The sequence below is a fragment of the Ursus maritimus genome, assembly GCF_017311325.1.
Source record: "Ursus maritimus isolate PB19 chromosome X unlocalized genomic scaffold, ASM1731132v1 scaffold_X1, whole genome shotgun sequence".
Lineage (NCBI taxonomy): Eukaryota > Metazoa > Chordata > Mammalia > Carnivora > Ursidae > Ursus > Ursus maritimus.
Window position 1 is genome coordinate 63,069,562 of NW_024423319.1, and position 22,764 is coordinate 63,092,325.

The 22,764-nt window shown below is 42.4% G+C and overlaps 1 protein-coding gene across 1 annotated transcript; it reads right to left on the reverse strand.

Annotated features, from left to right (window-relative positions):
• Positions 1-310: 310 nt before the first annotated feature.
• On the reverse strand, positions 311-20,512 carry PGK1 (phosphoglycerate kinase 1). Its single transcript, XM_008704954.2, has 11 exons — positions 20,293-20,512; positions 14,816-14,866; positions 12,001-12,156; positions 11,745-11,889; positions 8,423-8,526; positions 7,659-7,778; positions 3,361-3,475; positions 2,931-3,110; positions 1,539-1,716; positions 1,166-1,264; positions 311-791 (listed from the first exon to the last, which is right to left on the reverse strand). The coding sequence occupies exons 1-11, from the start codon at positions 20,355-20,357 to the stop codon at positions 751-753; spliced, it is 1,254 nt and encodes a 417-aa protein (XP_008703176.1). The 5' UTR covers positions 20,358-20,512; the 3' UTR covers positions 311-750.
• Positions 20,513-22,764: the final 2,252 nt, after the last annotated feature.

Genomic DNA, 22,764 nt, shown 5'->3' on the forward strand with positions numbered 1-22,764 from the left:
GCAGTCATCTCTGCGGAATGGGAATCACAAATGGGAGGAATAGGCTGAATCCTATATTTTGTTGTCATAAGCCTTCATTTTTTAAAACTATGGTCATGTGTAAAAGATAAAGATAAAACTTAAAATACAGCATCTATCACATTATCCACCATAAAGTGTGACTTCAATAAAAGAGTAGGCATTTATCTGATCTCCCCTACCTCCCCGACCAACGCTGTCCCATTTCTTGCATTCAGAATGTAGCTGGTTTGATCCCTTCCTCTAGAGTCTGTTCTCACCCTAACAAAGTATGACAGGAGAAAAAAAAATCCCAGTTTCAGTGGATACTTTTATTTATTGAAAAGATCACCACCTTGCCTCCCTACCTACCTATAATTGGAATTTCATCTTATTTCCATGCTGAGTAGTAAAACAATGACAAAGCTAATCAGAATAAGCTACTTCAAAAAGAGAAGCTAACACAGCTCATTTTCTTTTAACAGGCAAAATATAAATATATGCACTCTAGAATGCACAATGGTTTAGTCACTAAGAAATTCAAATGGGATCCTGAAGAATGTAGGCAAATCCAGGGTGCAGTAAAGAGGAGCTGAGATGCTGTGCAACTGTTTAAGGGTTCCTGGTGCTGCATCTCTTGGCCACTAGCTCAATCTTGACATGGGGGAAGATTTTAGCTAATGCCAAGTAGAGATGCGGCAAGTGCTAAGTTGACTTAGGGGCTGTGCACAGGAACCAAAAGGCAGGAAAGTACTAAACACTGCTGAGAGCATCCACCCCGGGAAGGACTTTACCTGTTTTTGAGAGAGCACACATACACAGAGAGCATTACTATAAGACCCACTAAGCCAGATATGCCTCCTACCTTCCCAATAACATGTCTGCTCTTCCTTAGGACATATGACCAAGAGCTGGCTAACTTTTACATTTTGGGTCCCAGGTCTACTAGAGGATAACCTCTCTGGAATAAGTCTTCCTCTCTGCCCCTCCCCACCCAAAATGGATGCCAGGAGCGTTATCTGAAGTTCCTCCATTTGTACTGCCCAGATAATAATGAACACTAATGACAACACCACATACTATCTCCACTCCATTCTACCCACCTGTCACTGCATAACCCCCAACCTTCCTTCCCCCCAACAAGTCGAGTAACAGGGAAGAATCTCACCTTCCAGGAGCTCTAAACTGGCACCACCCCCAGTGCTCACATGGCTGACTTTATCCTCTGTGTTCCATTTGGCACAGCAAGTGGCAGTGTCTCCACCACCTGTTGAATAAAAGCCAAGTTAAAAGGAGAGAAAAGAAAAACCAAAGACTGGCACCAAACTCTAAGGCAGTATGCTCTTAAGCCCAAAAGGTAGATGATGAACTCCCAACTCCATCTCATTAAGAGGGTCCTCTGTGAACTGTACACCCGTTCAGCTCTCAAGAGTCAGCCGGCACCAAGAAACCTAGTAAAAGTTAATCATTTCCCTTCAACTTTCCTCTGATCAGAATTCTGCCAGACTACACTAGCATTAACTTTGTAAAGGACCCTTTACCTATGATGGTGATGCAGCCCCTGGCAGTGGCTTTCACCACCTCATCCATGAGGGCTTTGGTTCCTTGGGCAAAAGCTTCCCACTCAAACACGCCCACAGGTCCATTCCACACGATCTGCTTAGCCCGAGCAACTGCCTCAGCGTACTTCTTGCTGCTCTCAGGACCACAGTCCAAGCCCTAAGGGGCAGAGTGAAAAAAGATGAGCTACCAAGAAAAGCTACTTAGAAAGAAGCAAACACCACCTCCACCAAGACCTGAACTCAAGAAGAATGAATACCAGAGTTTCTTGTAGAACCCAAAGACACCCTTCAGTCTTGAAAATTGTAAACCTGCTTGTGCCCTTTATGGAAGATCGAATGGAAGGCAAAACTTCAGGTTATTTGATAAAAACATTCTTAAGCACACTCTTTATGACTGTGAAGGACTAAATCAGTAGTTTTCAACTAGGGCCAATTCTGTCCCTCCCCAGGGGTCCTGGAGCAATGTCTGGAGATATTTTGGTTGTCACAACTTGGTGGGGGGGAGGGTTTCTCCTGACATCTACCAGAAGTCGGGATGCCGCTCAACGTCCTGCGATGTGCAGGCCACCTCCCACAGCAAAAACTACCTGACATGTCACCAGTGCCAAGGTTGAGAAACAATTATCTAGATTCAGTGGTTCTCAAACTTTGTCATGCATCACAATCAGCAGGAGGACTCGTTCTAGCAAGAAAAAGTTGCTGGGTGCAAGCCCCAGAGTTTCTGATTCAGTAACTCTGGGATAGAGCCCAGAAACTTGCATTTTTTAATAAGTTCCAAAATATTGCTGATGCTGTTTTCTTGAAACCACACTTTGAGAAACATGAACTAAATAATGCCCACACGCTTAACAAGAGGAAAATAACTAAGCAAATTCATATGTCAACATGATACAGTTTTATACAGCTATTAAAATGATAGTATATGGAGAACACTAACAACCAAATATTTAGTCTTTAATATACACATACATTTTTCCCTGTTTATAATCAGTACACTTCTACTATCTTAATGTTTTCATCTAAGAGTTCTTTTACAGGTTTCTAGGTAACAACAAAATCCAGAACAGCCCAAGTCATGAAAGTACCTAGCACCAACCCCAGCACATAGTTAAGTACTCAACAACAAACATTAAATAAATGAAGAAACAAAAAATGGTTTTGCCCCCATTACTGATGAAGACAGCAGCAATCATGTTTCTCCCCGCCCCCCCCCCAGATTCTCTTGAAGAGGGTCTCACTGCTACATTCGGAGCCCTCTCTGACAGAGATCCCTGTAAGGATTCTTTTAGAATGCCTGCTGGTTGGTTGAATGAAGGAATGGAATCAAAATGTTTTTGTTCACTCATTCTATTACCCACCCAAGTGACTCACCATCCAGCCAGCAGGTATGCCAGAGGCCACAGTGGCTTGGCCAGTCTTGGCATTCTCATCAAACTTTTCAGCAGTGACAAAGTCAACAGGCAAAGTAATTTTCACACCATTCTTCTCAGCTTTGGACATCAGGTCTTTGACGATCTTGGCTCCCTCTTCATCAAATAGAGAAGTGCCAATCTATACACAGGAGGCAAGATAAAGATCAGCCTCTATACTAAGAACACGATTACCTGATGAAGCAGACAGGAATAATATATGATACAGTATAAAGGATCAATTCCAAGACAAAAGAAAACCAACTTTACAAAATAAATAAAAATGGGAGTTTTGCAGGCTCATGTCAGAAACTGGTTTTCTTTTTAAATTTATATAACCTGCTATTTCTCATGGAGAGCCATTTCACATCCACTTAGCATTGGTTTCCTACCTCCATGTTGTTGAGCACCTTCAGGAAGGTAAAAGCCATTCCTCCACCAATAATCATCTCATTGACTTTGTCCAGCATATTATTAATCAGCTGGATCTTGTCTGCAACTTTAGCTCTAGAAGGGAAAGCAAGAATCATCAACAAAAGAACAAGTGGTGGACTATGGAAGTGATACTGCATAGTGCCTGCGTTTTTCTATCAAGGCAAAGGAATAGAGGAACGTCCCATAAGTGACAAAAGTATTGGCTAACTACTCTGGAAAACAGTACGGAAGTTCCTCAAAAGGTTAAGAACATTAACTACCCTAGGGATCCAGCAATTGTACTCGCTAGGTATTTACCCAAAATACACAAAAAAACTAATTCAAAGGGATATATGCACCTCTATGGTCATAGCAGCATTACTTACAACAGCCAAGATATGGAAGCAGCCCACATGTCCATAGACTGATAAATAAAGAAGTTGTGGTACGTGTGTACACACACACACACACACTGGAATATTATTCAGCCATAAACAAAGACAAATCTTGCCATTTGCAACATGGATGGAGCTACAAAGTATCTGCTAAGTGAGGTTAGTCAGAGAAAGACAAAGCCTGTATGATTTCACTCATATGTGGAATTCAAGAACAGAACAGATGAACATAGGGGAAAAAAGAGAGGCAAACCATAAAACAGACTCTTAACTATTGAGAACAAACAGGGCTGCTGGAGGGGAGGTGGGTAAGGGGATGGGTTAAATGGGTGATGGGTATGAAGGAGGGCACTTGTTATGATGAGAACTGGGTGTTGCATGTAAGTACTAAATCACTAAATCCTACACCTGAAACTAATATTACACTGCATGTTAACGGGAATTTAAATAAAAACTTGGAAGGAAAAGAAAGTACTGGCTAACTTTGCCCTATGTTTCTTCAACCCAAAAGGCCAATCCGTTTCTAAGAAAACCTCTTATATTTGCAAATGACACTACAGATAAAAGACTGGTATCCAGGGACGCCTGGGTGGCACAGCGGTTAAGCGTCTGCCTTCGGCTCAGGGCGTGATCCCGGCGTTATGGGATCGAGCCCCACATCAGGCTCTTCCACTATGAGCCTGCTTCTTCCTCTCCCACTCCCCCTGCTTGTGTTCCCTCTCTCGCTGGCTGTCTCTATCTCTGTCAAATAAATAAATAAAATCTTTAAAAAAAAAAAAAAAAAGACTGGTATCCAAGATCTATAAGGAACTTCTCAAACTCAATATGCGAGAAACAAACAAATCAAAAAATGGGCAGAAGATATGAACAGACACTTTTCCAATGAAGACATACAAATGGCTAACAGACACATGAAAAAATGTTCAAAATCATTAGCCATCAGGGAAATTCAAATCAAAACCACACTGAGATACCACCTTACGCCAGTTAGAATGGCAAAAATAGACAAGGCAGGAAACAACAAATGTTGGAGACGATGTGGAGAAAGGAAAACCCTCCTACACTGTTGGTGGGAATGCAAGTTGGTACAGCCACTTCGGAAAACAGTGTGGAGGTCCCTTAAAAAGGTAAAAATAGAGCTACCCTATGACCCAGCCATTGCACTACTGCGTATTTACCCCGAAGGTACAGACGTAGTGAAGAGAAGGGCCATATGCACCCCAAAGTTCATAGCAGCATTGTCCACAATAGCTAAATCGGAAGGAGCCGAGATGCCCTTCAACAGATGACTGGATTAAGAAGTTGTGGTCCATATATACAATGGAATAGTACTCAGCTATCAGAAAGAACGAGTTCTCAACATTTGCTGCAACATGGACGGCACTGGAGGAGATAATGCTAAGTGAAATAAGTCAAGCAGAGAAAGACAATTATCATATGTTTTCTCTCACCTATGGAACATAAGAACTAGGAAGATTGGTAGGGGAAGAAAGGGATAAAGAAGGGGGTGTAATCAGAAGGGGGGATGAAGCATGAGAGACTATGGACTCTGAGAAACAAACTGAGGGCTTCAGAGGGGAGGGGGGTGGGGGAATGGGATAGGCTGGTGATGGGTAGTAAGGAGGGCACGTATTGCATGGTGCTCTGGGTGTTATACGCAAGTAATGAATCATGGAACTTTACATCAAAAACTAGGGATGTACTGTATGGTGACTAACATAATAAAAAATTATTATAAAAAAAAAGAAAATCTCTTAAAGGTGTGATTCTAGACCAAGAAGGACTTAGAAGACCTACTACTGTCTAAAGAAACCATGAGACCCAAATACGTCTATTTTGCCCCTTCTCCCCACAAAAACCAGAGGCAAGACAGCTAATTACACCTGAGCAAGACTGCTAATTATGGGATCCCTGAACCCACTCAAAAGTGTCCCAAGCCAGAGCGCCTGGGTGGCACAGTCAGTTAAGCATCCAACTCTTGGTTTCGGCTCCAGCCATTATCTCAGGATCATGAGATAGAGCCCAATGTCAGGCTCTGCGCTCAGTGCAGTCTGCTTCACATTCTCTCTCCCTCTCTCCCTGCCCCTCCTGCTTCTGCATGCACTTGCACACTCTCTAATAAATAAATCTTTTTAAAAATGTGGGATGGATACACCAGATCAATGGAACGAAAATAGTAAGAGAAAGGGGACTATTACAGAATAGAAAATGCCTAACCACCAAATACAACACAGGAACTTAATTTGGATCCTTTCTCGACAAAGCCAATTGTAAAAAGACATTTCTGAGATGATGAAGAACTTCTGAACATAGACTAGATAGTAGAGGACAGGAACGAAGTTGTTAAATTGTGTTAGGTGTAACACGGTGGTTATTTTAAAAATCTTTCTCAGTTATGAGATACATACAGAACTACTAAGTGAAATTATATGTCTACGACTTGCTTAAAAGTACCCTATCCTGACAGAAATATAACTGTTGAAGCAGAGTATTAGGTACTGGGGGCTTATTCATGCTTCAGTGTTTCCACAATAATGTTTTAATACAATGTAAAATTTCCCCCGAAACTGATAGTGGTCTGAGAAGACTACCTGGGAAGAAAGGTTGCAAAAAAACCAACCAACCAACCAAACAACCTCCACATCAACTTCCCCCAAACAGCTATTTCAGGCTGAGCCTAAAACCTAATCATAACCACTAGGTGGTACTTACTCCCATATTCCAGATCCACAGAAGGACGGAAAACAAAAGCAGCTCAAATCCTAATCTCCAGAGAAGAAAGATGAGCGTCTGACTTTTATAACACAGTGCACAAGAGGGGCGATGCTTCTAGAATGCAGATACAACCTGTACCCACCTGTATTATTTTTAGGACCCTGAAACTGGGCTCATGAAGCCTGAAGAACAACTATGCTACCTGAAACTGACACCCAACTCCAGAGTCAGCTTTCATAGGAAACTGCTGAGTGTGTTCATGCTTATAGAAGGGTCAGGGACATTCAGCCATGAAGAGGGTTCTACCTAGAAAGCCATGCCGAGTGACAGAAGTTCTCTTATCCAAGCAGTACTAGGTCCCTGTCCCCACTCTAAAATTTATCTTCCTAGCCTCTTAACCTGCAATTCTCAAATTTCTAACTCTAAGCCATTAGAATATCATCATCCACATGCTACCTTTCCCCACAGGAAAAACTATAAAAAGGTATATGATCTGGAGAAATGAGTTCTAAATGATAAATTCAATACATATGAGGAGATGTTCACAGTTATTCTTGCCAGACCATATGTATGTAAAAGGCTCAAGGGCTTCAAAAATTGTTAGATGAGCACCTACGGTAAGTCTTTCCCACTCTTCCCTCCAAAACCCCTTGCTAGCCCTTCTTGGCCATGTTTTGTCCCAGGAAGCTGACCTGCATGAAGCGCATTAAGGGACTCCCTTGCCCTCTGGCTTCCAGTTGGGTTGCAGGCAATTGGGAGGGGGTGGGGTAGGGGGAACATCAGTAGAAGATTGAAGGGAGATCAGAGTATGTTTCTTTCCCTGGCTCCCTCCCTGCCAGACGCCTATCCCTATGTTCCTTGAGCAAGGCTACAGTTTCTATCAGAGGGCCCTCGCCATGCAACTACCCTCTCTGGATTCTGGTAACCATTCCTTCCCTTTGTCCCTTCAGGCCTAGGGAAGATGATGCTTGTTGCAAGCCCCAGATTACTATGCTGTACTTTTTGGGTGTCCCTGAATCCTAACCACACATTGGTAGATAGTCCCTTATTTAAACTCTCCTCATTTACCCAGTTTGATTATGCTTTCGATGGAATAAACCACCCAAGTCACGACCTACTACCAGGCAAACACTGTTTAAAGCATGATCTTGAAGAGTTCTTCATACCCGCCCAGAATGGCCAGGAAGGGTCGCTCTGGGCATTCCAAGGCCTTGGCAAAGTAGTTCAGCTCCTTCTTCATCAAGAAACCTCCAGCCTTCTGGGGCAGACTGACTCCCACCATGGAGCTAGAAAAGACCAGAGACATTTCAGTTTTGGTCAATGTTTACCAATTCTCCCAGTTCTAGAGGCCATCTCCTTATCACTGAAATACTTTCACTTCTGAGATCCAGAAGACCATAGTTTTCATCCCTGAACTGCACCACCACCACTTAGGTACAAGAAGAGGTTTCTGACTAATAGGGCAGGGCCAAGAGGAACAAGTAAAAAGCAACAACCTTAAGTAGGATTTAAGATACCCAACTGACAGTCTTCAAGTCAAGGATTTAACCGTAATAAACAATCAGCCAGCTAGCTGATGACAAAAGGAGAAGATTCCTCAATTTGCTTCCTAATGACAGCGTAAGGCTCTGACCCTACAATGTTAACAAAGGGAGGGCTCTACAAATACCTGAAGAGCAACCTCTTCCTGAAGCTCAACAAAAAGCTCCACAATTCTCAACATGTTTTCACTTTTACTTCCTCAAAAATGTGAGGACCAAGGATATTCAACAATAACCACATTTTAACTGGCAGCTCCAATTAGAGAAAGAAGCTGTAAGGATGATGTTCTGTATAATGCAGAAATTTCCAAAAACAACCCAGAACTTGGCTGCTTGAGTCAACAGAGGAATACTGCTCCTAGCTCAATGTCAAAAAAGACTGTTAGTACCTGTGGGCTCGGTGAGCAGTGCCAAAAGCATCATTGACATACACATCTCCTAGCTTGGAAAGTGAAGCTCGGAAGGCTTCTATTTTGGCTGGCTCAGCTTTAACCTGCAGGGGGAAAAAAAAAGGAAAAACCAACACAGAAAATGTTGATGGCTCCAAAGACAACTGTAAAAGCATTTCATACCCAGGAGTCCCCTTGAATATCTCAAAAGACCCAGAGTTGCTGGGACAGCAATTTTCACAACTAGCAACAAGATCTACTTCTTCCTCCAAATATTCCAGGTCTTCTGGTCACTTCTGCATTCTGCTCTCCTTCATTTTGCCTCAAATTGCAAACTTAAGATTCCTGAACCATGGCTTAACCTCTAATCACATGAAGCTAATCACATCCCACTGACCTCTCCCCAACTCCTAAGATAAGATTATCTTTTCCTTTCCTTAGCTTGAGTTATATTCTCATTTTAACATATTCTCCTTGCAGAAGTTAGGATTATACTTGACTCAAGCTTCTAGCTACCAAGGCCTTTCTGAAAACTGGAAGAGGCCCTCACATTCTTCATGAGGCTCGAACAGAGAAGGCAGGTGGAAACATGACAACAGAAAAGGACCTCAGAAACATTTTATATATATTAAAAGAAAGTATTCTATATAACCTTCCCTAGAAGTTAGGCCTCTAAGAAAACAAGAAATACACTTCTACAAAAAAGAGAAACAAAAATTAGAAGTAAAACACTATGGCCTTAAAATGTCAGCTCACTATCCAGGATCCCCCACCCACCCACCCAAAAGGGGACATAAAGCAGGATGGCAGGATGAACAAAATCTCCAGAAAGAAACCAAGCAAAGATGCACAGGGGGACACAGCACAAAACAATATACAGAACAGATACTCATTTCAGTCACTGCCGCCTCCCATCCTCCTGTGTTTCAAGGGGAAGGAGGCTGCCACAAAGAACAGGGCTTTCCTCTAATGACCCAGAGATGCAGGGGAACTACTGCTAAAACTAAAGACTGTAGAACCCACATAATCTTTCTAGAATGGAATATCATCTGCCACGGGTGACTGGAAGATAATTTGTGTAGTGATGAAAATACTGCCCAAATGGCAGGACACCTGGGTTCTAGGCCCAACTCCAACACTAATTCACTGTGTATGTAAGCTTTGGTAAGTTGATCTCTGTCCTGAAATCTTCCTATCTATTAAAAAGGTATGATAACCCCTCCAAGAATTGTCTAAGGAAAAATGTGCAAATTGAAGCTCTTCTTGGAAAAGGTACTATAGAAATTAATAACCAGAACCCATTTCTCATTTTTGATCTGCCAATAACTAGATGAAAGAAAATGTTCCTAAAAGACCAATGTGGCACACTGGGAAAAGGAAAAATTTTATGTCCTTGCTTTGTTTTGTTTTGTTTTTAAATCTATTTTGAACTTATTACTGGCTCTTGAAATTTCAAGCATTGAAAGCCTGGACACTAAATGTAAAGTTAATTAGCTAAAAAGTCATAGACTAAAACTGTTAGTTCATCACTTTCTGAATAAAAGGTTTTGCCTCAATTTGCTACCATTTCTAAGTCCTAGAGTCCATGCAAGTGAGTTTCACTCTAAAAGGGCACCGAATTTGAGATCAGCACTTGACTCCTACTATGGTTACCAAGACTACGCCAAAGGCAGGATAAGGCAAGACCAGGGCCTAAGGTGCTAAGAAAAGAAACTGCTTGAAAGCAGGTACTCCGATGACCTTAAGAAACACCAGAAGCACAACAGGAGATTAAGATACTAGCCTCAGAGAATCTTGTTCCCCAAGACACTGAACACCTACGGGTAGAAAGTTCTAACGCATGACTTCAGCTTCTCTTCTACCAATAGGCAAATTCTGTATCATCCTCAGGGAGCCAGCTTTATCATTTAATATTTAAATTCTCCTTGTGTCAGGTCATAGTAATCTATTTTGTGGATTATCTATCGTTGCTCTTATTTTTGTTTTGGGTAGTTTTTCTATGGTCGCTTTTGCATGCCGACAGCAGAACTGAGTAGTTCCAACAGAGACCATATACAGAGGTGTGACTGTATGGCCTACAAAGCCTAAAATAGTTATTGTCTGACCCTTTATAGAAAAAGTTTGCTGATCTAATGGACTGAGCTATATATAAAGCCCAGCAACAGCACTACTACCTCTTTAACTTCAGTAAAATGACTGCCTTTCAGAGACTCAAATTTCTTTATAAAATGATGATAACACCTGCACTTCCTTATCTTAAAGAGAATTCAAAAAAATGCTTTACACTTCCAAAGTGTAAAAGGCAATATCATCATGATGATCATTTACCCAAATACAATCAATTTTCCCGAATAGTCCCTTTCCACTTGACTTAGGAAAGTACTTTCTCTGCTCACATATTCTTTAGTAAGAAATTCCCAATTATATCACACTTAAACTTATGGTTTTAAGAGTACCAAGCTCAACCATTAAGTTAATTCCCCTTCTAAATAAGAATATTACTGTCCTTCCATAACACGCCAGGATCTATTGCTTAGAAAAACTGTTCCAGCCTTGTCAAAAAAAATCTAGAACGGGCTCTGTTGGAGGAACACCTGGTATAGCAGGGACACCCACCCCACAACTGCCTGTGAATGTCCACTCTCAGCACTTGGGAATCACAGGACACCCCTCACTAGGATTATCACACACACTGTCAGAAAAAAAAATCCTCATGTGTCATAGGCCAAGTAGGTAACAAAGGAACAATTGCAAAAGTCCACTGAAAACTCTTACACCCAAATGGCACTCACTTATTTTTCAGAGGTATTACAAACACTTGAGCATGAGAAGGCCTCAGGGATGCTAGCCAATATTCTATTCCTTGATCTAGGTGGTGGTGACACAGGTGTGTGTGTACTCTGTGGTAATTTATTAAGCCATGCATCTATATATCTGTATCTATATCTATCTATACCTATATCCATATATTTATATAAATGCATAGCTTTTATATAAATGCATAGCTTGAATATAAATTCATATATATTCAAGGTTATCATATGTGTATTAAAACAACCTTATATATATGAATAAAAGGTTATTTCATTTTTATTTATGTATATATATGAATATTCATGTATATGAATAACCTTTAAATATATATGAATAAATTTTAATGTATAATAAATACATGTATGTGAATATATATATATATATATTTATGCTCTTCTGCAATAAAAAGGTGTCTAAGGAAAAAATAAACATGAACTACTTCTATTCTTCCGTCTCTTATAGACTCAGTCCTCCTCACCCCAAATAATGTCAAAGTCACAGGTCCTACCTTATTCCCAGAAGCATCTTTTCCCTTCCCTTCTTCCTCCACATGAAAGCGAAGGTTCTCCAGCAGGATGACAGACCCAGCAACTGGGTTAGCACAAGCTTTTTCCACTTCTTGGCCCACACAGTCCTTTAAGAACAAAACATCCCTGGGGAGAGCAGGAGATGGACATATTTGACAAGGCTGAAAGAACCAGTAACAACATGCTTCACAACACCTCCTGTCACAGAGTCCACCAGCTCCCGAGTCTGGCACTTACTTGCCCAGCAGAGATTTAAGTTCTACAGCAACTGGCTCCAAAGAGTACTTGTCAGGCATGGGGACACCATCAGGCCGGCCCAGGTGGCTCATAAGAACAACTGACTTAGCTCCATTGTCCAAGCAGAATTTGATGCTTGGGATGGCAGCCTTGATTCTGCAACCAAAAAGAGACAGCAGGTAGATCAAGGTTACTCCTGGGAATTAGTGGGAAAGATTTTATTTATGGCCTCGTGAAATAGAAAGCCCCTTTTCTTCTCTAAATTCCTTCAAATTTAACTGTTGGCAACTCAGTGATGCTTCTCAGGTTCATGTTCAAGGGAAGAAGTCAATTATGATGCCAACCCCCCACCCAGGATTATTAAGTATGATCATGTTTTGCCCCTTATGCAGAAAAGAGCTAGCACAGCAGGCCTGAAGCTGCTATCTTTAGGAGGACTTGCTTGCAAGGTTGGCCCTTGGCCAAGGTCTGGAAAGCTGGCTTCCAAAGTGGTCCCTCAATTTTCTAACTGACACCACTCCTAGACTGTACAAACTAAGTGATTTATGCTGAACACCTGCTTTCCTCTAATAGTCTGGAATTTTGCTGGTTGCTAGGCAGAGGGTACCCATATGACCAGCTCCTAGTAAAAATCTTGGGAGCCAAATGCAAAAGCAATGCACAGTACTGCTGCAGTTTCCACTGCTGGAGGGAGAGCACTGGAAGCCCATGCATGGATTTCTCCAGACTTTGTGTGTCTTTTCACCTGCGGATCTTGTCATGCATCCTTTCACTGTAATAATGAACTTTAGCAGTGCGAACTATATGCTACGTCCTGTCCTGAGTCCTTCTAGTAAATCACTAAGTATGTAGGTATCTTGGCGACCCCTGAAACATCCCTCTTATGTGACTGAGGAAGATATCTAAAATTCCCAAATCTTGACACTATTAAAGGAAATTTAGGAAAAACTTAAAAATACGTAACTTTTTTGCACCCATCATATATCCTAAGGAACATTTTTTGGTAGGAAGAAATACATTATATAGAGCATAGTTTAAATGATGTCATATTATCTACATTATATTTTAACAAAAAATTATTAAACTTCCTTCAAACATGTCAAATTTTTGTTATAAACTGGACACTAACTTTCCATTTTTGCCAGTCTTTAAGAAATTAAAATTGATAATAAAGAAAATCATTAATGTACTCAACAAATATTTATCAAGTGCTTCTTAAGCCAGGTACCTTTCCAGATTCTGAGAATACAACCGTAAATGAAACAGTCTCTGCTCTCATGGAAGTGAAATTCTAATGGAGGGAGAGACAATAAACATATATATGTGTGTATACATATAAATATGGGTGGGTGTCTGTATCAGGTGGTAATAAGAGCTATGGAAAAAATAGACAGAGAGACAAGAATGACTGAGTAATAGTGGTGAAGGGGATTTTAGATAGGGTGGCCAGGGAAAGTCTCTGGTAAGGTGACATTTCAGCAGACAACGGAATACTAAAAAATCAAGTTATGTTTCTAAAATACCTTATGCTATTTGACATATATAAAAACTGACACCAAATAAAGAAGAAACTTTCATTAGGTACAACGTTTGCCCAAAGAAACCAAATTATTCTTCAGGGCTATCCCTTATCGGCAAGTTCTATTATTTCTAATGCTTCCTTTTGTTAACTCCATGGATTTCTGAAAGTGAAAAAACGTACTCAGACCTGCTTCTCTGCTTTTAATTCATAAAATACCTTGATAGGCATAGTTCCAATTTTTCCTGTGTGCTGCAGAAAGTAATGAAAATCAAGAAGGGTCAGAGCTGCCTTACACGAAACACAGACCTTCCACTATGGTGTAGCAGGGATGTACATGGTAAAATGCCAGACTCCACCCCGGGGCCAGTATCTGAAAATGTTCTGACTCTAGACCTGCACCATCCAATAAGGCAGCCATTAGCTACATGTGCCTCTTAAATACTAGAAATGTGACTAGCCCAGATCACGATATGCTGTGTTAAAATACATGCTGGATCTTGAAGACTTAACACCAAAAAAGTTAAATGTCCCTTTCATTTTTTATCGACTACATACTGAAATGATTATTTTGGACTTACTGGATTAAATAAAATATGTTACTTAAAATTAAGTTCACCCAGTTCATTTTACCTTTTTAATGTGGCAACTAGAAAATTTTAACTTATATGTGGCTCATACTGTATTTCTATTAAACACTGCTCTAGATCATTGGAAAGCACACCTTTCCAGCTCAAACCCCTCATCTGAAATTTAAAATTAAACCTTCTTTACAATCAAGTCAAAAGCAAGAGTATACTCTCACTTAAAATTTCTGCTTCTGATTTTGGAGACGAGATATTTAGAACAGCCTTAACTGACCGAAAATATTACTTCTGAAATCTCTTCCATCAAAATTCTCAAAAACTGCTTTTATCTGGGCCATACTGAATAGGGGCTTGTAAAAATATATGTAAGCTTAAAATTATTAGTATTAAAAAATCCTCTTGCACAGTTCTTCATTTTGCAAGGGACACCAAGTAACCTTCAGCTTCGATATTCTTTAAAAATGCATAACCCCAAATTCTTCAAATTTTCAAAAAATGGGGAGAGAACAAAAATCACTTGTCTTAAGATGACTTTTTTCGATTTCTGCATTCTCGTAAAAAAGCAGACCAGATAGTGGGTTTGTGGAAAGCCAAAACTATATGGCTTAAGTTACCACACAGTTCTACACTAAGAAAGGAAAAGCATTTCATCCTATATACCCAGATACACACACCTTAAACCAAACTCAAGGTTTAGCACAGACCTTACCTCTGGTTGTTTGTTATCTGGTTGTTCTTCATAGGAACATTGAAGTCCACTCTAAAAAAGAAACAAGGTTTCAGATTCCCTCAAAGATTAGGAGAAGCACTTTTAGTGAACCAGTTAAATAAGGTGGGAGTTCAAATCTACCTTAAAAATAATCAGTGTTATTAGAAGTCAAGATAGTGGTTAGCCATGGGAGGAGGGGAGTAGGGACTGGAATAGGACACCAGAGGGTGCTTCTGGGCTTGTCGTATATTTCCCAACCTAGGTGATTACACAAATGTGTTCGTTTTGTGATAATTCTTTGAGCTTATGATCTGTGTCCTTTAGGTATGTATCCCACCCTTTAAAAGAGAACAATCTTTAAAAATGAAAAAACAAACCTAACTGACATCACAGGAACTAGCCCTGAAGAGCTGGGAAACTAAAACCAGTTCCACCTAAAAAGATTTTTCTGTGGGCCTAGCATGATAGTATCTAATAATAATGGCAGCTAGATGGATATGGGGTTAAGGAACACATCCGGATTCTGATTCCTTTGATATTATTTCTGGGTCCTAGTGAAGCTAACACCACTCAAAAGAAAAAAAATGACTGGAAAGTAAAACACATCAACAGATTATCATTTTTTCCGGAGAAAGCCTGGGGCCTCGTAACCAGAAAAAACCCAGTGTCCAAAACCCAAATTCACACAGTACTCTTCAAGCAAAAGACAGTAAAAGTAAGATAGCTTCTTTCATAAAACCTGAGAGGCGAGGGCGGAACATATGATCCTGCCTACCTGACAAACAGGCAAATAGGAGAGAAGTGATCGGGACGGCACAAGCAAATAATTTACTGCAGTATCTCCTTTCTCACCCAACAGATTACTGCTTTACCATTTTTTAAGAACCAGTAATTCCTTCCCCCTTCTGAACTCCTTGGAACCTCAGCTTACTTCAACCTGACTGAAAACAACGTGTGATAGCTAGTTGTTAGGGCTAAGTGTTGCCTGCCAAGATCCTGTTTAAACGCTTTCTTTCTCATGTGCAGAATGGGGATGATAGTATCTACCTTCCAGTTATTGTGAGAATTAAGTGAGTTAGTGTGATTTGTAAAGGGCTTAGAAGAGTACCCAGTACACAGTAAGTACCACACAAATGGCAGCTATTATTATATGTTAATACTTCTCCAAAACGTAATCGACCATTACAAAACAGCTGACACAGTCACATGCTAAGGGACTAAGGGAAGATACGGCCTACTCAAGAAGACTGCTGCCATGCTCGAGGCCTAGTAGATAATTACAGAATCCTCAGCCCTATTAAGAAGACCACCAATTTCCTATATCCCCTAGGACTATACTCCAATCTACCTCATTGAAGAGTAGCCTTTCCAAAGGTGGGCTGAGGGAATAATTCTATATTCAAACATTTTAATCGAGTCTTCAGAAAGAAAGCAGTATGCCTCTGAAGAAATATACTCTACTCAGTTTCAGGCTACTTGATTCTGATTCTAAGCATCTTCTCTAAATATCCTGAACAAGGCTCCTGCCAGCCTCCAAGTACATTCTGAAGAGGAGAGAGTATCCCATTACCTGTGTCATTTTCCCTCTTGCAGCCTCCCAGAAAGGCCCATGGTCAAAAGGGCTAAAGCCAACAGGCTGAGCACAAGCCACCCTTTTTCAGTGCTCCCTACTCCCAAGCCCTTAGAGGGAGGAAATTCTTTGGGCAGAGAAACTCAAGAATCTGTGTCATCTAGCCCAGCTGCCATGACACAGCTTACTGATGAGAATTAGACTCCTCTCTTCTCTTTGCCTATGCTTTACCTCCTTTCATCACCTAGATTCTCCAGAACAGCTCTGCTTTTAGCTTCTCCTGAGGACTCTGCTGCAGAAACTGTTCTTGCCTACATAGTCCACTTCTTTGAACAGTCCACTTCTTCCATTCTATGTAAAATCTGCACCCTTTCCTTTTCCACTTCCCTGAAACACTGGTGAGCTTACTAGCTTCAGGCATGAACTCAGATTTCACTGCACAGCTATTAGAAGGGCTGAAATAAAAAAAATAATGACACCACCAAAGCTGGGAAGATGCAGAAAAACTGACCACTCATATGCTGATAGGAATGTAAAACAGTGTGCCTGCTGTGGAAACCAGTCTGGCAGTTCAGCATTTGGTGGTCCAGTGATTTCACTCCTAGGTGTTAATCCAAGAGAAATGACAGCATATGTCCAGATCAAGACTCATGCATGAATATCCAATGTACACAGCAGCTTTACTTGTAATAGTCCCAAACTGGAAACAAACCAGATGTCCATCAATGGGTGAATGGCTAAACACACTGTGCAACACCCATACCATAAAGTACTGCTCAGCAGTATTAAGAATGGACTACTGATACATGCAACAACTTGGATAAATCTCAGGGGCATTAAGCCGAGTAGGGGGAAAAAAAAAGCAGCCAATTCCAAAAGGTTATATACTGTGATTCCACTTATGTAACATTTTTGAAATGACAAAATGTTAGGGGCAGGAAGCAGATCAGTAGTTACCAGCAGTTGGNNNNAGGGGGAATGGGGGGGGGGGGCATGACTCTGCAGAGGTAGAATGAGGAAGGCCTTGGTGGTCATCAGTTTTGTAACTTGTGGTGGGAGTTACACAGATCTATACATGTTGGTAAAATAGCACAGACCTATACACTTTATCCCAATGTCAACTTCCTACTTTTGATATTGTACTCTTAATTTTTTAAGATGTATCCTTTGGGCAAAACTGGATGAACAAACTTCTCTGTACTAACTTTGCAACCTCCTGTGAATCTGTAATTATTTCAAAATAAAGTGTTAAAAATACTGATTTAGTTAGAATAAGACTATCAAGTCTCTGTCACCTGAAATCTCAGGGGTCCAGGCCCAGGCCCAGGCCCATTAAAAGCTCTCAAGAGTACTATGCCCACCCTTGCCATCACTGCCCCTGGCCGGAAGATTTGGGTATTATGGATGTCTTAAAGACTTTTTCTCTGCTCAGTTTTTCCTCCCCATTTCTTTTTCCACTACATCAGAGCTGTTGCTTAACAAGTTAGAACAGGTTAGAGAAAAGCGATGAGGTTTAAAACAAAAAAGGTGTGGAGGGAGCAAGCAAAAAGGGAAGTGCTTTAACTTGATAATCATCCAGTCAGAGGTTTCTGGCTATCTGAAGTTCCCTCAACAAATCAGTGTTTTTCCCTTGGCAATTCAAAGCAGGAGCCAGAATACTCGACCAACATCAGTTATCTTTTGCAGAACAAAGAGAGGAGGCAAGTGAAGCAGCCACTACTCAGAAGGCCCTGTTTCTGAAACACTGCCAGCAAACACCACGTAAGGGTGTTGAAACAAAAAGCAGTTTGAGCTGGTAAGGCATAGCTGCCCAGGCTCTTCCAAAAGTCCTATAAAATGTGACTCTGTTCAAAAGAGATACTTTAATAATCAGGGAACAAAGTAACCCCCTGTCCCCAGGCGAAGCAAGCAGAATTCACCCAGATTACAGGGGAGAAAATATTGATTGCAACCTTCAGCAGACAAAAAGCCTTTTTTTAGCCTGTCCTTATTTACAATGTTGAGTATTTAGAGGACCTGGTTGGCAGCCAAAGAGATCCAAATTCTAGTTCTAGCTCTGCCACCAATTTGCTAGTTCAGTGACCTGGACAGGTAACTTTACAACAGCAAATCATTTCAAGGCTCAGGGTTAATCTGTGTTAAATGAAACTTTGAGCCCTTGGACACCAAGTTATTTCATGTTAAGTCCAGAGGGAGAAAAGATAAGCACCTCAAGTCCCACTCCCAGCTAGCCCAGTTAATTCCTCAAACCAGTTTCCATGAGGAGAAGATACAGCCGAAGACTGCAATTGCAGGAAGGTGACCAGTGTGACGCCTCACCCCGGGTCTTTCCGCCGGTGTATGTTATCTGGAAAGGTCAGCCTTGAACCCAGTGAAGATGGGAGTCAATAATTAAAACCTAAAATCTGGTTGCATGCCAATGTCCATCCGACCTGTTTTCCATAGAATCTGTCCCCTCTTAAGATCACCTGATGGGTAGAAAGTACTTTCTAATACTAGGATGACTTTGATTCCTACTTTGTCCAGACTGCAAATGCCTAGGTCATTTGGGAAAATGTGGACACCATGTGTTTCTCATGGCCATAAGCTACTGAGTTCTATTTACACAAGGCAGAGGCGGCCACGTGCGAATAGTGGCCATGATGAAATTAGAGAAAAGGATAGAGTTGCATTAACTCTTACGGTGTCGAGAGTTCTGATATTCAGAGTGCCCTCCTACATTTAAGCCTAGGGTGAAAGAGATTCCCTACGGCCTTATGTGTCTGTTAATATCCAAGAGATGCCCTCACTTGAACCAATCCAAAATGGGAAAGGGGCTGGATCACACCATTCACATGCCTGCCCATCAATCAACCACTTCCCAAAAAGGACAGGACTGGACAAGGCTATCAGTGCAAGCCCTGTGATCCGGACAACGCACCGCCCTCGGATCCTATCAAGGTATATTAACAGTCAATCCATCAGTCACATACGTAACTGTCCCGCACTTTGCTCCTGGCTTGCAAATATACCACACGCTACCCAAAGAATAAATGTAAAAGCTCCATACACCATACTACTCATTTCGGCATATAAAGGAGAAGCCACGTGGTAAGTGACCAGGGATGCACATGTGCAGAGTAAAAGACCCCAAAGTGCATAGGTAGCCATTCTCACGTCTAATATCCTACTTCTCTTGCCATCTGTGAAGTGAGGTTGGAGAACAGCAAGGATGAGCACCCACACCCTGCTCTACCATTACCCAGCGTGTCACAATTCTGATGTAAACCCCATGGCCTGTAGTCCAATGGCGTGGTGCAGGGGCCTGTTACATAAACTCTGCAGAGCCTCCTTCAATGTGCCCCACCCCTCCCCGCCCTCCCATCCCCAATGTTTTAGGGGGTTCTACTCCTGAACATCTAAATTAACATCTTCTGGGCAAATTTTCCTTTCGCGCAGGGACCTTTGAAATCTGTGCCTTCTCTCATTTGTCTGGGATGATCTAGGGCGGTGGGGGAAGGGAAACTAACCAAATGACCTTTCAAGGTCCCTTCTTTGGGGCCTAGGGATGTGCAGGCTAAGCATTAGGTCCCACCTCGCCTGTTGGGAGCTGGAGGCGACGGAACTACATTTCAGGAATAGGAAAGAGGGCAAAATAGGTCCCGGAATTGAGCCCTTCCTCAGTGGAGCCACCTCCAAAGGGCAAAAACGGCTCGCTTTCCGGGCTGAGGCCAATGAGGTCAGGAACCTTAAAACTGGGGCAAAGCCTCGACCACAACGGTGAGAAGCCTCACTCTGCAGGCCTAGAAACCACGGGGCCGAGCCGACGACTAAGAGCAACTTTGGGCACGGGAGGAAGCAAGCTGGCTCTGGTCGAAGAGACTGCGGCCAACCCCTTGAGGGAGCACGAGCATATGCGCAGAATTACCTCATGACGACCCGCTTCCCCTTCACGTCCAGCTTGTCCAGGGTCAGTTTGTTAGAAAGCGACATCTTGGCAATACACGGGCCGCGAGGCGGAGAGCTTACACAGAGGAGAAGAACGCAGCCGACGTGCGCCCCAGCCGCAAACGGAATGCCGAGAGCCGCCCGCCCCGCCCCGCCCACCAGTTCTCCCCTTCCCCCACGCGCAGCGCCCGGCAGCCGCTATTGGACGCGGCCGGAAGGCGCCCGCACTCTGCCATTGCTCCGAGGCGCTGTCTGTCTGCGAGGACACTGGTGGGACGTGCTGTTTTCATTTGTCACGTCCTGCACGCAGCGAGCCGCCGGAGACCTTTGCGACTTGAGGGTGGGAGCACGGGGCGGGGCCACGGAGTTGGCAGGGGGGAGGGGAAGGGAACTGGGTGGTGCTCTCGGGGCGGAGGAGGGGAGAGTGAGAGGCCCAAGGCCTCCGCCCTGGTCCCTGCGGCCGTAGCGCCGCGTCCGGAGCCTCCCAGTGCGGTGCGGAGCAGACCCGCTACGGATGGAGGAAAAGCGCCGCCCCCACCCGGGGGGATTCTTGGCAGCCCTACCAGGATGGATGCAAATGGCACTTACCTTTGCAAAACTAATCGGGTTTCCTAGCTCCCCAAAATGTAATCCTAAGTAAGGCTGCTAATTGGCCTCGATAACTGAGACCTCTCAGAATTCGGGGAAGGCCCAGGTCCCCCCCAGCTCCCCCGCCTTTTATAATAAAAAGTGCTATGTAATTTTTCTGGTTTTGACACAATTAATGCTAATGGCAAACAAATAGCATTTTCCATATATTAACTAATCGTGGTCACAAAACTCGGAAGTAGGTATTGCCTTCCTCATTTTACAGATGAAATAAATGATGCAGAAGGAGGTTTAGTGACTTGCTTAGGGTTTCACATCTTTTAAGTGGTGGATTCAAACCTAGGCAGTCCAGATGTAGAGTCCATACATAATAACTATTCTGTAATACAGACACCATTGCCCGGAAATAGGTACTCCATGCCCCACATGTTTGCAGAGTTGGCTGGAATTGTAAGCAGAGTTAGGGGTCCCCGGGAAAAGAAAGACCAGATATAGGGACGCCTACAGACCAGTCTCGAGGACCCAAAGGGAGTCCACAGGACCAACCAAGAGGGTCCTTGTCTTTGCTCAGTATAGAAATCAAACGCGAGGCAGCAGGAAATGAAAGCAGAGTTCATCGAAGATAGAGAGCAGATACAGACGTCCGGAAGATTGAAAAGGAAAGAAGCATGTCTTGTCTTTGTTTGGGGCCCCGGGGGGGGGGGGGTTATTGAGGGTGACTGCCTGATGTACGTGTCCTCTCAGGCATCCAGGAACGGGTTCGAACAAAGACCAGGTATTATTCCTCAGAGCCAGGGGGCCTTAGCATCAAGAGGTCTAGCACCAGTAGTCTGTAATATGCATATGATAGCTTCTTCCTTCCACTCTCACCTGGTCCTTCCTCAGTTGTTATCTATTCTAGACAAATCATTAACTCCTTGTCTCTTAAATGGAGGACATACTCCATTTGCATTGCAAGGCATGTGTAAAGTGGGGTGGGGGTGCAGGGCCTAGCAAGAAGAGAAGCAGGAAAAGGAGCAAAAGCAGATTTTTATGGAATCCTTCAGTTTCCCCGTCTCAGTAGCTTTCTTGTCTTTTTAGGCCCCTGGCCATCTTGTGAAAGAACATAAGAATAAACAGCCACTATCAGACCAAGAGATAACCTAATCATATCCAGAACAGTAGTAAATCAACGGTAAAACTCCCAGTGCTGATTCAAAAGTAAAGATTGACCTTGACATACATTTTTAAATTATCTTTGCAGGATCTAAATCCTTTTGAACACTCAGATACTGACCAAGAAAAGCCAGAGAATTGATGATACTGACCCTTGCTGGCCCTCATAACTTTGACCTGGACTCTGTCACCTTGAGATGAATTTTGCCCGCAATTCCATGCTGAATTCCCCGTTGCACAAGCGCCTTCATGAATTTATGTGAACCCTTAGCTTAAAACTTCCCCAGTTTTGCTGTTTGAGGAGACACTGCTTTGGGAAATATCCATGGTGTTCTCCTTTACTTGTGGCAAGTAAAACTCTTGTTTTAACTAGTCTTTGGCTTGGTTGTGTTTTTTGGCTCCACACCCACTAAGAGGCAAACCCAGTTTCAGGTAACAGAATGAAGTAATTTGAGTCAGAAATATAAACGTTTTCCACACATGGCACTTAAGGTCCAGATAAAATGAAGTGTCACCAGCTAGACCCCAAGACCTATACTACCCAAAGCGATCTACGCATTTAATGCAACCCCTATCAAAATACCACCAGCACTTTTCACAGAGCTAGAACAAACAGTACTAACATTTGTATGGATCCACAAAACACCCCGAAGAGCCAAAGCAATCTTGAAAAAGCAAAGCAAAGCTGGAGACATTACAATTTCAGACT

Bases quoted from the DNA above. Each gene is read 5' to 3' on its own strand.
- PGK1 (XM_008704954.2), bottom strand. From the start codon at position 20,357: ATGTCGCTTTCTAACAAACTGACCCTGGACAAGCTGGACGTGAAGGGG. The intron at 3,476-7,658 runs GTATGAAGAACT...TTTCCCTTCTAG, and splicing joins TTCCTGGCCATTCTGGGCGG to AGCTAAAGTTGCAGACAAGA. The intron at 792-1,165 runs GTGAGATTCTTC...TCTCAAAAACAG, and splicing joins CAGTTTAGAGCTCCTGGAAG to GTAAAGTCCTTCCCGGGGTG.